The sequence below is a fragment of the Boeremia exigua genome, assembly GCF_020726555.1.
Source record: "Boeremia exigua strain MPI-SDFR-AT-0100 chromosome Unknown C7974scaffold_11, whole genome shotgun sequence".
NCBI classification, from domain to species: domain Eukaryota; kingdom Fungi; phylum Ascomycota; class Dothideomycetes; order Pleosporales; family Didymellaceae; genus Boeremia; species Boeremia exigua.
The window spans coordinates 193,264-207,612 of NW_025763528.1; the positions used below are offsets into that span (position 1 = coordinate 193,264).

The 14,349-nt window shown below is 52.4% G+C and overlaps 5 protein-coding genes and 1 non-coding gene across 6 annotated transcripts; 2 read left to right on the forward strand and 4 right to left on the reverse strand.

Annotated features, from left to right (window-relative positions):
* Positions 1 to 138: 138 nt before the first annotated feature.
* C7974DRAFT_42200 (uncharacterized protein) lies at positions 139 to 2,094 on the reverse strand. Its single transcript, XM_046144315.1, has 3 exons — positions 1,818 to 2,094; positions 1,014 to 1,772; positions 139 to 966 (listed from the first exon to the last, which is right to left on the reverse strand). Exons 1-3 carry the CDS (start codon positions 1,994 to 1,996, stop codon positions 285 to 287), a joined length of 1,620 nt encoding a protein of 539 aa, XP_045993108.1. The 5' UTR covers positions 1,997 to 2,094; the 3' UTR covers positions 139 to 284.
* A 344-nt stretch (positions 2,095 to 2,438) lies between these two features.
* C7974DRAFT_401568 (signal peptidase complex catalytic subunit sec11) lies at positions 2,439 to 3,696 on the forward strand. The gene is made up of 2 exons (XM_046142617.1): positions 2,439 to 2,873; positions 3,011 to 3,696. Exons 1-2 carry the CDS (start codon positions 2,581 to 2,583, stop codon positions 3,237 to 3,239), a joined length of 522 nt encoding a protein of 173 aa, XP_045993109.1. The 5' UTR covers positions 2,439 to 2,580; the 3' UTR covers positions 3,240 to 3,696.
* On the reverse strand, positions 3,695 to 3,777 carry C7974DRAFT_t105. Its single transcript has one exon. It is a non-coding gene; the product is annotated as a tRNA-Gly (tRNA).
* Positions 3,778 to 4,362: 585 nt separating this feature from the next.
* On the reverse strand, positions 4,363 to 5,605 carry C7974DRAFT_401569 (putative Non-histone chromosomal protein 6). Its single transcript, XM_046142618.1, has 4 exons — positions 5,242 to 5,605; positions 5,098 to 5,193; positions 4,926 to 5,047; positions 4,363 to 4,873 (listed from the first exon to the last, which is right to left on the reverse strand). Exons 1-4 carry the CDS (start codon positions 5,303 to 5,305, stop codon positions 4,838 to 4,840), a joined length of 318 nt encoding a protein of 105 aa, XP_045993110.1. The 5' UTR covers positions 5,306 to 5,605; the 3' UTR covers positions 4,363 to 4,837.
* Positions 5,606 to 6,951: 1,346 nt separating this feature from the next.
* C7974DRAFT_42557 (centromere protein H (CENP-H)-domain-containing protein) lies at positions 6,952 to 8,123 on the reverse strand. The gene is made up of 3 exons (XM_046144480.1): positions 7,865 to 8,123; positions 7,626 to 7,812; positions 6,952 to 7,578 (listed from the first exon to the last, which is right to left on the reverse strand). The coding sequence occupies exons 1-3, from the start codon at positions 8,058 to 8,060 to the stop codon at positions 7,206 to 7,208; spliced, it is 756 nt and encodes a 251-aa protein (XP_045993111.1). The 5' UTR covers positions 8,061 to 8,123; the 3' UTR covers positions 6,952 to 7,205.
* Positions 8,124 to 8,225: 102 nt separating this feature from the next.
* On the forward strand, positions 8,226 to 12,601 carry C7974DRAFT_42674 (autophagy-related protein 11-domain-containing protein). Its single transcript, XM_046144530.1, has one exon. It carries the CDS (start codon positions 8,291 to 8,293, stop codon positions 12,374 to 12,376), a length of 4,086 nt encoding a protein of 1,361 aa, XP_045993112.1. The 5' UTR covers positions 8,226 to 8,290; the 3' UTR covers positions 12,377 to 12,601.
* Positions 12,602 to 14,349: the final 1,748 nt, after the last annotated feature.

The following is a 14,349-nucleotide window of genomic DNA, read 5'->3' on the forward strand; positions in this document are numbered from 1 at the left end:
ACAAGCTACAAGGAGACAAATATGAACGTACCATAAACTGATGTTTCAAATTTGAGCTGTTACCGCCGCACTCAAAGTGCCGACATCTCAAAAGGAAAGCAGACCTTGTAGTAATCGCTCTGTAACTCATGCACTGGCGTTGTCCAACGACGTCCACTTTCTCCACCACGGTTTCTACGGTTGACCTGTGCATATTACCTGTTCTCTGAACACTCGTAGAGTGCGGCTGCCATATAAGTGATCGATGGGCCAAGCTAGGTGTGCTTCAGCCGTATGTTTCTCTTTCATCGATGCTCTTCTTCCTGTGTCTCAACACCGTCCGGCTGTACCTGCTCCAACCGCGCAACTCTTTTCGTCAAGATGTCCCTCTCGAGCTCCGGGAGCTGCTTCAGACGGGTCAGGAATGTGCTGCTCAGATAGTCGTCGTCCAGATAGATGTGGAAGAGGTCTGCAATGTACTCTGAAAACAACGCCTTCAACTCGTCGTGAGCTTGCAGCGCCAAATCGCTCTGGTAGATAGAACACGCGAACGCCATTACGTTCCAGAGGTCCCACCACGGCCGTGCGGCGCTGATCTTTACACTGATGTGCTCCAATAGGTCATCCATCGATAGAAGCTCAGCGGTGTTCCAGGCGGACATGCACTGTGCGAAGGCTTCTGCGACCTGCTCCTCATTCTCAGGTTCTCTGATTCCAAAGTCGCCGTCCGACAAGAACTCTGCAGCCCACCTGAAGTCCTCTGGTTGAATATCGGTGAGGCGAGGGTGTACCAGCTCCCACGTGTTGTCTCCGATTGGTTCGAAGTAGTTACGCGCGGAAATTTTGTCTCGAAAGTAGTGACGATCCCAGAGATGGTGCTTCAAAAGTTGTAGTTTATACTTCCGGCGCTCAGGATCGATATTACTGTCACTTGTTGGGTCGACCTCGGGACCAACAAATACCTGTACGAATTGACTACTTTCATCGCTAAGGCATGTGAGCATTGTGAAACCATCACACATGTGAACACTTACAGATCTTCTTCTATAACATCTGCGTCGGGTGGAGCAGAAACTAAAGTCGAGGCGTTTAGTCCGTTGCGACGGAAGACTTGGTTCGCAGTAAGACTTGACCTGGCTGAGTTTTTTGATGCGACAGCTGGCTGCGATATAAGTTCTGGTGTCTTGGGTCCCGCGGCGATGTTGGTCTTTCTTCTGCGATGGGATGGCGATTTGTCATACAGATCCTCGAGATGATCACCGCGCTTCCTTTTTTGCAAAGGCGATGGTGTTTCAGCATCCGAGTCGATGAACGGCGAACTTGCTCGCTGTAATGGTTGTGGATAGTGGTAGAGGAAACTCGATCTGTTCGTCGGAGATGGTGTGGGTGTTGGAGCCTGTAGGACTGGTCTGCGTGATGGCAGTGGTAGCTCGCTGCTAGATGGATATGGAGCGAAGATCTCGGCACGTGGGATTGAGGGTCCGGGTCTGGCGTTCAAGTGCTCGGACCCAGCTACTTTGGCCTTCAGCGAAGTATCCTTAATCAGACCCATTTTTATAGCAATCTGCATTTGCGGGTCGTGATTCCAGTCTTCATCGTCACTATCAATAGTGATTATCTGCTGGTCCTGACTAGAGGCTAGAATGACCTTCCAATACTGCAAGTCGAATCCGGACTCTTGTGCTTCACGGGCAACGTCGTAGGCATCTTCAAGACCAGGCGTCGACCGCTTAGTGCTATCATCTGCGGCCGATGGGTCGAAAGGGATCATTTGCGACGTTTGGGCCCATCGGCTAACACTGTTAGTAGCTTGACATTGTTACTCATGTTCGACGTACAGATGACTGGTGTTGAGGATCGGTGCTAGTTTGAGCACAACACTCCAGAACCCGTGTGGCCGGGTTTTCAGGAATGATGCTGGTGTCGCTGCATCCGTGATGTATACGGCAGGCCATAGAGGGGTGCGGTATTGCTCTCGGAATAGGATCACGGTGCCTGGTGTGCAATTGGCAGTCATGTTGTGGGCAGAGAGTAACCTTACTTCTACTCGAATGAAAGAAGAGGGCGTCGATAATGATGTGAAGAAGCCGCGTCGATAGCAGGAGAAATGACAGGTGAGATGACGTGAAGAAAAGGAGCAGAGGGGCTAAAGAGAAGGCTTCATCTAAGTGAGAAGGGTTTGGAGTATGAATTTAGTAGCATTTGAAGACTTGGTCAAGGTAAAGGTGGCTCGTAAGAGTAGTATTGTCGCCAGTCCGACGGTTGTAGCGAGTAAACAAGATAGCCCATCATCTTGGACTCACAATAGTCTTCAGCTGTAATATCTAAGATATCCGATCTTGTCATTGAAGTGTAGTGCCTGGTTATGTTGATGGAGCGGAGCAGCTCGGGGGTTGACTAAGCTGGCCAATCAGCCAAAGCCGACTAACCAAACATGTGGCATCAAGCTCACCAAGACCCCGAGCTTCAACATAGCATCGCAGACGCTCGTCGCATACAACAGAGAAGTCGCAGCGCCTCACTCTGCGCGCCAGCCTGCTGCCTTATCGCCCTCACGCTCACCGCCCTTCGAACCCCGTTCACGAACTCCAAACCGCAACCATGCTCGGCGTCGCTGGCATGCAGCCCCGGCAACTCGCCGCACAAGTGCTGAACTTCGCGCTCGTACTGTCTACCGCTTTTATGATGTGGAAGGGTCTCTCTGTCGCCAGCGATTCACCTTCCCCTATCGTCGTTGTGCTGTCCGGATCCATGGAGCCCGCGTTCCAGAGAGGAGACCTGCTGTTCTTGTGGAACCGGGGTATGGATACACAGGTTGGCGAGGTTGTGGTATACAATGTCAAGGGCAAGGATATCCCGATTGTGCACAGAGTTGTGAGGAGATATGGCGGAAAGTAAGTGAATTCCCTCTGCACGTAGCTCGAGGAGGACAGAGCGCAGGTGAGGCAGGGTGACCTGGCGTACGCTCAAATCGCGCAGCATGGGACACTCAGGACGTAGCATGGAAGAACGTCAGCTAACGGGACTGCAGCAAAACACCCCTCCGCCTGCTCACCAAGGGCGACAACAACCTCGCAGACGATACCGAACTGTACGCGCAGGGCCAGTCCTTCCTGAACCGTAAGGAGGATGTGATTGGCAGTGTCGTCGGCTTCATCCCCTTTGTCGGCTACGTTACCATCCTGCTGAGCGAGCACCCGTGGCTGAAGCAGGTTATGCTGGGGATAATGGGGCTGATGGTGGTCTTACAAAGGGAATGATATTGGCAAAAGGTGATGAGGAGAAAATGGGCTTATCGCGGACATATCAACCAGGACTCAGAGAGGTCCCGAGCACGCGCAGACTTGCAACTCGGCCTGAGTGGATGTTCTTGTGCAGCCGTTGTAGCATAGCACGGCGTTCCGGCTGTATGAGCAGCTGAATTAGATTCATTACTTTCAAAGTCTGAGTCTGAGCCTGGCACGATGCAGTGTAATGTGCTCTGATGGATGAAGGCTGCCCAATCCCAAAGTCATCTTACCCGATACCATTCTACCATTAAGAGAGGAAGCAAGCCGAGCACCTTCCGACGCGTGATTGAGAAGCGCGACTGCCGTTTGTCAAAAACGTGACGCTGCACCGACGCGATCCTTCCCAACGCGGACCATCCCTCCCGAAAAGCATAAAAGAAGAAAAAGAATGCAAAAAAAGGATAAGAGAAGCAAAAAAGCAAATGTGCATCCGGCGGGGTTCGAACCCGCGACCCCCTGCTTTTCATAGAATGGGAAGCAGATATGCTAACCACTGCACTACGAATGCTATTACGTTTGATTATTAAGTCCAAGAAATTATGTTGTAGATATTCTAATCAAAATATGCCAAGGACACCCCACCAACGGCGATCTGCACTTGCACAGCCCTAAGAGATGATCATGAGGTGGAGACGATACGAATACCGGGTCTTTGGTCTCCACTGCGGACCCTGTCTCCGGAAACCGCTATCAGCATCACGATGAGAAGTGGGAAGAAACTTCCAGAAAGCCTTCTGAACGCAGTGAAGCTTACGCTTTCTTCCAGGCACACAGAAAATGCACCAAGACATGACGTGTGTTTGATACTGGAAGTAGCCAGCCAGGTTGTCTTGACTCTGGAGTCATACTAATAATACATGGGCATCTTCAAATTCACGGACAGGGCCTGAACGAATGTTGATGTGTCTTTTCGTGCTCGCACTTGAGCTTACACAGCGAGTCATAACACAGCTTGCTTACTTGACGGAGGCGTCGAACAGGATTGCTGCAGTTCTGTAGAGTCTGAGAAGGTCTGGAATCCCAGTACCGAGGTATGGGCAGCGCGCTACGTGGACGCGTCAGGACGCGTCTTTGGAGACAACCATCGTAAGACCCGAGGCACAGAACGCCGTTTCTAACCCAAGGCTTCTGTATCAGTCGTGTTGTTGTGTCTCTTGTAGGTCGATTGCACCACCTCCTCCCAAGGAGCTCGACGAAACGTGCTGCCCAGCTTATCACTTCAACAATCACGCAAGAAGCAACAGACTGTAATCAATGTGATGAAACCGCAGTTAACTATATTGTACAAAGATCATGAGCTTCGTGATGCCTTCTTCGCCCTCGATTGTGAGAACGCCATACATCATAAGGGTGCCGAAGCCATGTCTGCCTTGGTGAAGCTGTACTGCGGCAGTCCGTCGAAGAGAACCAAATTGCTAGCCCGCTTCCGCATAGAACCATTAAGATAAACCAGATGGATACCCGATCCTGAGCCGCCGCCGCCGTGACACCATACCACCAACCAAGAGTGCAGAAAGAGGAAGCACGGAAGTGCGCATTAGACTAGGATGAAAGGGGTCGAGTAGCCTCTACTCGGACTCCTCTTCCTCCTCCTCGTCCTGGGCCTGCATTTGTCATTAGATTGGGTGTGGCATCGTTAAAACACTTGCAACATACCTGGTAAGCGGCCTTCTCCTCTTCGTACCGCTTCTTGTCAGCGGCAGCCTTGGCCTCGTAAGGAGTGCGCTGCTTCTCGGACAGAGCCTTCCACTTCTCACCGAGCTGCTTGCCGACCTCGCCTATTAGTCGTTAGAGGCTGCTCGGTACGCGTTGATACACTCTCACTCACCGAACTTGATGCCGGGGTTCTCCTCGCGAACCTTGTCGCGCTGCTCGTTGGCGAAGAACATGTAGGCGGAGAGACCGCGCTTGGGCGCATTGGGATCTGCTGTTTGTTAGAACGGCGCACAATCGTGAAAGCACGTGGTCATACCCTTCTTCTTCTTGCCAGCATCGGCCTTCTTGCCCTTGCCGCGGGTTACCTTCTCCTTAGGCATGATGGTAGCTTTTGGTGTCTACACAGGCTGTCAGCGGGTGTTTGTTGACAGATTTAATGAATGCGTAGGACAGTCATAATACGCGACAATTAAATGGCGCAAAAACGAGGCAAGTAAGAGTGGAACCACCAGTGCCGACGTTGGCGGGTGGTGGGAGTACATGAGTTACATGGGTGCAGCAGCATCCTGCGACGCGCGCAAGTGACGCGGTCGCAAAACACCGCAGAGCAGCGCGAGAATGCGCGATTTGGCGACGATGGAAGCTGCGAGCACTTACAGAAGGTTTTGGAACTGGAAGATTTCAATGGGTTGAGTAAAGTCTGTATGGCGGTTAGTATGCGTGTTGCTGCTATGCAGGGCGACGTGATGAACAGGAATTGGAACGCGACGACGCCCGAAGTGCGCAGAAAAGAAGGCAGGAAGAGCTGTAGAGACGCGAATTGAGGCCAGTAAAGGCGCACAAAATAGTATAGAGGTGTGTGGTTGTGTTGAATACCAAGTTGGTATGTTATAGTGCAAGCGAGACTCACCAAAGTCGTGTTCTGCGGTGGAAGCAGTTTGTATGGTGAGGATTTGTATGGAGAGAACGCTCACTCAGTGAGGGCGACCGGCTCTCCCCCCAAAACCGCAGGTGCGCCAAGCGGGCGTTATGTAAGCGCCTCTGATGTTATGGCAGGCGCGAGCCCCTCCTAACGGACGCCCAGTGCTCTGCAGCACCACACACGGGCTGCAAACGATATCGGCGAAACTTCCAGAGTCACTCGACTGTGTCTGACCATCTCTAGCATCCTTCTGAGCAGATCAAGAAAAAGCGCTCATTTTTGCGTTTTCTAAGAGCGTTGCAAGCACCCAGCTTCTGCGCAAGGCGGCGCACAACGTGCAGCAACTTGGGCGCTGCCAGTCCCAACCTTGCCTTGCCGGTTTCGAACTCTGAAATTGCGCGCTGCAGTTGATACGTGCTGCAACTGGTCAATGCTGCAATGCCGCCCTTGATATCACTTGGGCTGTTGGCTGGTCGATGTTACTCGCTCACTCGCCTGGCCACAATGCGCGTGCCGTCCGGAAAGGGTGCCTGCAATCCTCGATGTTCTCCAAGGCCGCTTAGGGCTGGCCTGGCCGTCAGCTTGTTTCCCTAACCCCGCAGCAAGTGCCCTCCTGTGCCATTGCCGTTGCCTGTGGGCCGAGTTTCACGCGCCCGGTCCGCTTCCAGCAAGAAGACGGCTAGCTGTCTTGCTGCAAGCACCCGTGACTCGAGAGCTGTGGCAAGGCCTGGACCCATCGCGACCTCCAAGTCGCAGAGTGCGTCTCTCAGGCAGTGGCGACACCTCGAAGCCACATATCCGAGCGTCAACGTAGCCACCTTGATGCTAGCAGGAGTTCGCGATGAGCTCATAAAGCCGTTGATGCAGGCACGTTGCGGCTTGCGTCACGCTCCACCTTGCCTTACGCGTGACGATCATATTCAATAGTGCGCAGACAGCCAGCCGAGTACATCAGCTTGACAGACGAACACTGCAGCCATCGATACGTCTATTTACGAATTGCGCTGCGTTGAGTTTCAACCGCACGGCTTTCAAGCTCTTCTACTATAGCTTCAGAGCTCTAGCAGCTGTTTATCAACAAACTACGTCATCACGAAAACTACTTCACCATCCCCACGTCCAGCCCCTCCTTATTCTTCTTGCACAGTTTCCTTCAAGTTTTTGGCCTTTTTGGTCGAATTGTTACGTCACAAAAGCCAGGACCTGTGCCTTGTAGGGTTGAGTTGGAAAGAACTTCCGCTGTGGAGCCTCATGTTCCTATCCGCGTCTCGCAGCAGGAAGCTCGGCATGACGAAGCAGAAGAATCCTGTCGGGTGTTCTTTTGCTCGAGTTGTACACACGCCTCTATACCAAGATCTTCAGTCATCTTCATCTTCCATAACCAATTCTGTCAATCTTTCGTCCGCCGCCCAATTGATGCCGCTCCCTACGATCATCGCCGAAATGATACCTTTGAGCGTCTTCATCCGCTTCCTTGAGTCTTTCAATTCTTTCTCTACTGCCCTGATCTGCTCGCGTAATTTAGGATCGTCAATATCATCGGCTGACTGCAGCTTCATGGCCTCTGCGAGAGCCAGCATGGTTGCGGAAAGCTCTCTATTTCTCTGATTTGCAACGATGTTGGCCTGCTCCGCCGCAATTAAGACACGACTAGAATTGGCAAGGTCGGTAGCCAGGCGGCCGTGCACCATAGCAATGGTGTCACTCTCTTTAAGTAGAGGTAGTAGCCGTCTATCTGATGTCAGGTCATGCTTCAGCACCATCGATGGGCAACGTACTTTTCGGCAAACCCAGTTTCTCCATTTCCATGGACAGCCTTAAGGACAGGGTCTGTAACAAGTATGTTGTGGGTGATTTTGTTGCGCAAGTCATACTCTGCTTTTGCTTCCATAGCCTCGCGCTCGGCTACCATCAGCTGCTCTTGCAAGTCGTCATCTGAGAGCGATGAGACATTGTCCACACGTGCTGCGAGTGTGTTAGCCTTGTGAGTCAAATTTCGTACACCGGAAAGACGTGCCTGGGTCCTGCGCTTGAAGCAAACTCTGTTGTAGCTCTAGTTCTCGTAGTTGATCGTAGAGCTCAAGGGCTAATCCCTCTGATTCAGTGAACGCGAACGCGTCGCTGTGGTTTGTCTGCAATAGATCGCTGATATCGCTGGAATTTTGCGATCTGGCAGCTGCATCCGTCATGACAGTATCAACTGCGTCCGCCATTCTATTTGCGCCTTCTTAAGATTTGATGGCTCAAGTGGGTGACTTCGAGTGCACATGTGATATTCAGTTATCGCGCGCGTAAACGATGCCTGGTCGCCGACCGTGCGCCGAATCCCTGCGGCAACCTGCTTGGCAGCATAGTCGCAATACTGCGGTCAAGTGTAAGCTTCACCGACCGTCTTTCTACACCTGCTGCATGACTTCTCCGAGGCAGCAGGAACAATCGCCGAATGTCGCTGCAGATTGCTGTAGCTCATACGGGCCAGCGTTTCGACGCTGATCCCGTTGCATTCGGATCCGTCGATGCGCTCAAGCACTGGATCGCAAGAGCTACAGAAATCCCGCCTGAGCTCCAAATACTGCTGACGCCCGCCGGCAAGCATGTCAAACTGCAAGCGCTGCTCACCGAAAAAGATATCTTCGTATACAGCCGCGAGCTATCGAACGGATCGCAACGCACCATCCCATCCATACCGCTGCCAGATGCCTTCACGCCTGAAGACCCGCCCAAGTTCCTCGCGAACAATACCGACATGCAATCATGGCGATCGCTCTTCCAAGCCCGCCGCGACTGGGCCTTCGCCGTCCTTGAGAGCTCACACGCCATGTCTCTCACCGCCTCAAAGCACTTCTCCGAACAAGCCACAATAGAGAGAGGAACACAGGTCGCTGTGGGAAACCACGATTCGCACATTAAAGGGTTAGAGCAGAAGTACCAGGCAGCCAAAGAATGGTTTGATGGCGTGGAGAAAGAGGCCAGCGACAATCTGAGGCGCCTAGACGCCGACTTTGGGCAGCTCGGCTCGATACCTGCAAAGCTGGAGTTCGCGCGATTTTTAACGAAAGAGCTGCGCTCTCCCCAAGCTGCACAGATGTTGCGAAAGACAGTTCCAACCCCAAATGCTTCACTGCAGGACTTTCTGGACGTCGAGGCTGTTAAGAAGGCCACAGGCACAAGCAAGCGCGTGCGAGAGTCATTTGGCAAGCGCATGGCTGGCATGAACGCGCAGCTGGAGCAAATCGCGGCTGACTATAACGAGCTGCTGAGTGCAGTAGGTCAGAGTCAAAGCCGCTCTCTCGTGGACGATTCGGAGGAGCCTGCGCGCCTATACAACGAGATCGATGCGGTTGCTAAGAAAGTCGAGTCGGACTATGAACACGTCATGGGTCTTTCCAGCGACCCGAAGTCGGTGGCGCAGGTGTCGAAAATGGCTCTGCTGCACACACGAAACTTCTTGCCAGCGATCAGTGAATACAGCGTTGAGATGAGCGATCTCGTGCGAAGATCTGTAGAGCAAAAGAACACAGCCATCCGGAGTTCCGTGGAGAGCATGCAGGGAATAGCGAACATCGAATCTGTCATCTCTGGCATGAACGCAGAGCTTGAAACGATCGACATACCACAGGAAGGAGTTGCAGCGTTCGAGCTGATCTCGCTTGTGGGCCGACTTCCTTACATATATGGAACCCTGCTGGTCGAGGCTGTTCGAAGACGTGAATGGACCGAGAGAGTCGAGAAGGACACGTCTTCACTAGCTGAAGAGATGGCAACGTTCCAGGAGGAGGAGGAACGGCGACGCAAGAGATGGCTCAAACCGATCGCCGACGTCATCAATGTTGAAGCTGTTCAGGGTGGCGCTGTTGGTTTTGAGATGAACGTACAACCCGAGAAGCACGTATGGCCCGAGGTCGCTAGGAACGACTTGAAGCAATACCTTCAGATTCTGCAGAACCTCGAGGGACAAAGCTCTGAAGCCGACGCCCTTACGCAGGCTATCAAGGACTTGGATCGACCAACAAAGCAGCAGATCAAGCGCGCTAAAAACTTCAAGATGGGCAGCGTCCACGAGCCTGCATTTGGCAAAGGATCTCAACTCATGGTCCGAGGTGACGATGAACTACGCGTACTCCGAGAAGCAAACGCAAAGCTGGACGACGAACTCAAAGCAAACAAGAGCCGAGTGCGACGACTCGAGGATTTGCTGCATCGCTCGAATCAAAACAGTAGGCTATCCATAGGTGGAGCTGGAGCGCCACCGCCTGGGTTTCAAAGCCCAGGAGACCCATCGACACCTATAATTGAGACCGCTTCTCCCAAGCCATATGATGAGCTCTCTCGACGATCCTCGATATCATCCCGGCGACTATCTGCTCAAGGTGACGTAGATAAGCGTCGCATCACACGGCTCGAGCAGCAGCTCTCTACTGAGAAGGATGCCCGCAACAAGCTCGACAGGGAGGCGAAAGAGGCTGAGGCTGAAATGCGACGGCAGATCGAGGAGGCTGTGTCTGCTAAAGAAGAAGCCGTCTCTACAAAAGAAAACATCATGGAGAACATGAAAGCGCAGCAGAAGGAGTTTGGGGATGAACGTCGATCACTGGAGGAAGAAATTCATGTCTATAAGGCCAAGATCGAGGAGGCAGAAGATGAGCTAGATCGTATCCTGGGAAGTCGAGATAATGCAAGGAGCGAGATCGATGCCAGAGTGCATGAATTGACTGCCGAGTACGAAAAGATTCGGACTGAGGCTGCCGAACAGCTCATGCATGCCAACGAACAAATCACGGATCTCCGTACCAAATTAGCAGATCAAGAGACGGTGCATACCGAGCAAGTCCAGTCGCTCAAGACGGTATTCGGACACCTCGCGCCAAACAGCGATATGCCAGACAATCATCTCACGCTACTCACACATATTGAGGACCTCGCCAGTCGATCCTTCAATCATCAGAGGGAGCTCGAAGAGGCCGTTGCAATCGCTAAATCGGAGAATGAGAACACATGCATGAGAGTGCAGGAGCAGGAGCAGGCACTGGCTGCTCAAATCAACAAGCATGAGCAGGAACTCGCGTTTGCTCGCGAGCAGCTTGACACCGAGAAAGCGAGAGCAGCTTCGATCGCCGCCGAGCTTGACGAAGAACGTGGGCATCTTCATGATCTGCGCGCAAAATTTGCCGAAGGCGAAACTGGATCTGAGGCTTTGCGAAGGCGAGCTGAGGAGGAAGAGGCAAAGGTCGGACGTTTACAAATCGAGTTGGCTGAGCAGAATTCGCACTCAAACAGTCTCGATGTCGAGATTATGCGGCTCAGCAAAAAGGTGCTCAAATACGAGGAATTCGATTCTTCTCGCTCCCAACTACGCTTGAGTCGCGCAAAGGAGCTTAGCCAGCGCTTGTACGTTCAGCATGAGCGTCTCGTTCGCTTGTTGGAAGCGCTTGGCTTCATCATTACTCACGAGAACGGCGAGATGGTTCTCCAACGCGCATCTAAGATGAGCAACAGCTCGGTGATGGCTGGTACTACCGGTGATCTAGGTCGCAGTACGACAGCGGCGTCACCTACACCGCTTCGACGCTTCCTCGAAGACAACGGCGACCTTTCGTTCCTGCAATGGACCGACTCGACTAGCGTTGAAGAAGAAGATGAGCGCTACAAGGAGCTCATCAGCAAGTTAGAACTCTTCAATACAGAGACGTTTGGCGAAGCTGTGGCCAAGCGCATGCGAGACATGGAGCACACAGCCAGGAAGTGGCAAAAGGAAGCACGCGCTTACCGCGACAAGTCGCATCGCTTCCAGGCCGACAGCCACGAGAAGATTGCGTATCGATCTTTTAAAGAGGGCGATCTCGCGCTGTTCTTACCTACTCGTAACAACGCCCATCGTCCCTGGGCCGCTTTCAATGTTGGTGCACCTCATTTCTTCCTTCGAGAACAGGACTCGCATCGTCTACATGGCAAGGAGTGGCTGGTTGCGCGGATCTCAAAAATCGAGGAGCGCGTCGTAGATCTCTCGAAGACTTTAGATGGTCCACGAGCTTCCCTCGATGGGCGCTCCATTGCGTCGAGTAACGCTGTGTCTGTCGACGATGACAATCCCTTCGAACTGTCTGATGGTCTCCGCTGGTACTTACTCGATGCAACCGAAGAGAAGCCTATGGCTCCGGGCACTCCCGGCCTCAAAAGCGCGACAACTGCAACTAGCAGTCTGGTAACCGGCCAAGCAGATATGCAGCGTACAAAAAAGAAGTCATCCACTGACCCAGCTATTCAACTCGGCAAGTCTCTAGATAGTCGACGAAGCAGTGGCACTAGCAAAAAGAGCATACCTGTTGGTGGTGGCCGACCTTCCGTTGAACGGCTCAGCTCCTCCGATGCCATCGAATCAGGGGCGAACTCAAACACAGCAACACGAGGCGCCAGTCCAGCTGCAATCCATCGACCAAGTCATTTGCGCGAGACATCTACCAATACCACCGGTGCCGATGCAGAGCAAAACGGTGCAAATGTGCGGCAAGATCAGCTCTGGGGACCTTAGACTTGCTGATGTGGTAAATCTAAGCTCCCCTCAAGGATTCATATAGTGCTGACTTCCTGTAGGTAACAATTGCTCGCCCAGAGTACGTTCCTATACCCAGTCCGTCCGGTCTCATAGGCAGTACCGTGGCACCGCGATCGCCTAACACGCCCCCGAACAAGCCAAGAGTGGTAAGCCAGTCTGATACGAGGCTTGTGGACCCGGCAACGAGTCCAGCCAGACAATCAACTGGCACGAGGAGGGGGAGTATTTGGGACAGCTTCTTTCAGTACGACATTACATATCAGGGAGCAAAGAAGAAGTAGACTCGATCTGTCCGACGCACACCATACTCGATATAGACATATGCATAGCGTTGGCGTTTTATCAAGACTGAACGTGTGCACACGTGCGAAGGTGATGACTGAACACAGTCTATGTAGGAATGCCGTTCAAACAGCGCAAAGACAATGAAACAGGAAGCACAAGTACAATTTGCTACATTGGAAGTGAAATCAGGATTTACTTGCAGATGTGATCAGATGCTAATAGACACAACAGGCGACGTCGCAGTTCAGCGGCGAGCGTCCAGTCGCCAGCCTTGCTTCGAGTCGTTCCTGCGGCCTCTCCTTCCTATCCTCGAGCCACCGCACCTACAAATGAAACAACACCGACATGACACCACGATACACACCGTTGAGAGCCTGTCGACACTGTCATGCTGTCCGACGAAACGTCGGACTCAACGCATGCCCCTTACCTGACAATGTCGCATGCGAGTGAGTAAGAGACCGGCTGCATACTGCAATACAACCTTCAACCGTTGACTTTACCAAAAGCCCAAAATAGCAGCAAACGTGCTGTGTCTTTGACTTGGTACAGGCTACACCTTCGAGACAGGGGAAGCTAGGTTAGAGTTTTACAATTGCTTGAACGCCCGCTCGTTTGGCCTCTAATTCCTGCCAGATAGGCTGCAACGGCCTTATTCGAACGATCGTACGACACGGACGTCGCTCCGCTCAAAGATAAATTGCTCAAGTCTTACGGAGATGCGTATACTTTGCTGGTTTCCTTGTCATTCTGGAACATTCTCTGCCATATGTCGTGAGAGAAGTTTGTTCTGAAAGTTACCGAGACTCGGTGCTCGTATGCTCGGAAGTGTGATATATATTAGACCCCAATCATATCGGTTTTATTGGACACGTGTCGCCTTTACCTTTCGCGGGGGCATCTATGCACAAACCCAATGAAATTTGCCTTAGATGGTGCCGTCCATCTTGTAATATTCCACTTTCGCAACCACCCGGCACCTGCGAAATAGAGTGCTAGACAGACCCCGAGTGAGGGGAACTCCATTGCTAACTTAACCCCGGGTTCAAGTGCATATCAATAAACAGCCTTGCCACACGCAAACCTTACTGCCCGGACCGTTCGCGCATGGATGCCCGGCATGAAACGTCATTGAACCTTGTCGTCCTGTGTCGATCACTTGCGCATTCCCAGCGACGTGGTACCTGTCACACGCTGAGAAACAAGCCCCAAGTTGCCTTTTATTGACGCACTGATGCAAAGCTTAACATCCATGCCGACATCATGTCGATCTGGATCGACAGCGCTGGGTCCGTGTCGATCAGTCGGTTTGATGAAGTCGTTCGTTTGCGGATCGGCATCCAATATTGCCGGAGTCGGATGATATAGCATGTCCCCCTAAGCTAAGGAATGAGGCTTGGTGGAGCTTGTTCTTGCTTGGGTGCATTTCAGAGATTCTGAGTGCGTCGAGTCGGATGTTTGTGGTGCGTGTACATCGACAATGGGTTGGAGTGTTGCTGGAGATGACGGTAGGGTCACTCGATGCGTAGGCTCGTTACACCTAGGCGTCATGACTGTCGTATCTCTGGCTGTTCTGTGTCACGATATCTCATTGCTTGCGCTACAAAGCACAAGTCGACATCAGGTCAGCATACCGCATCAGGCCTACAATCCTCACGCAGTGC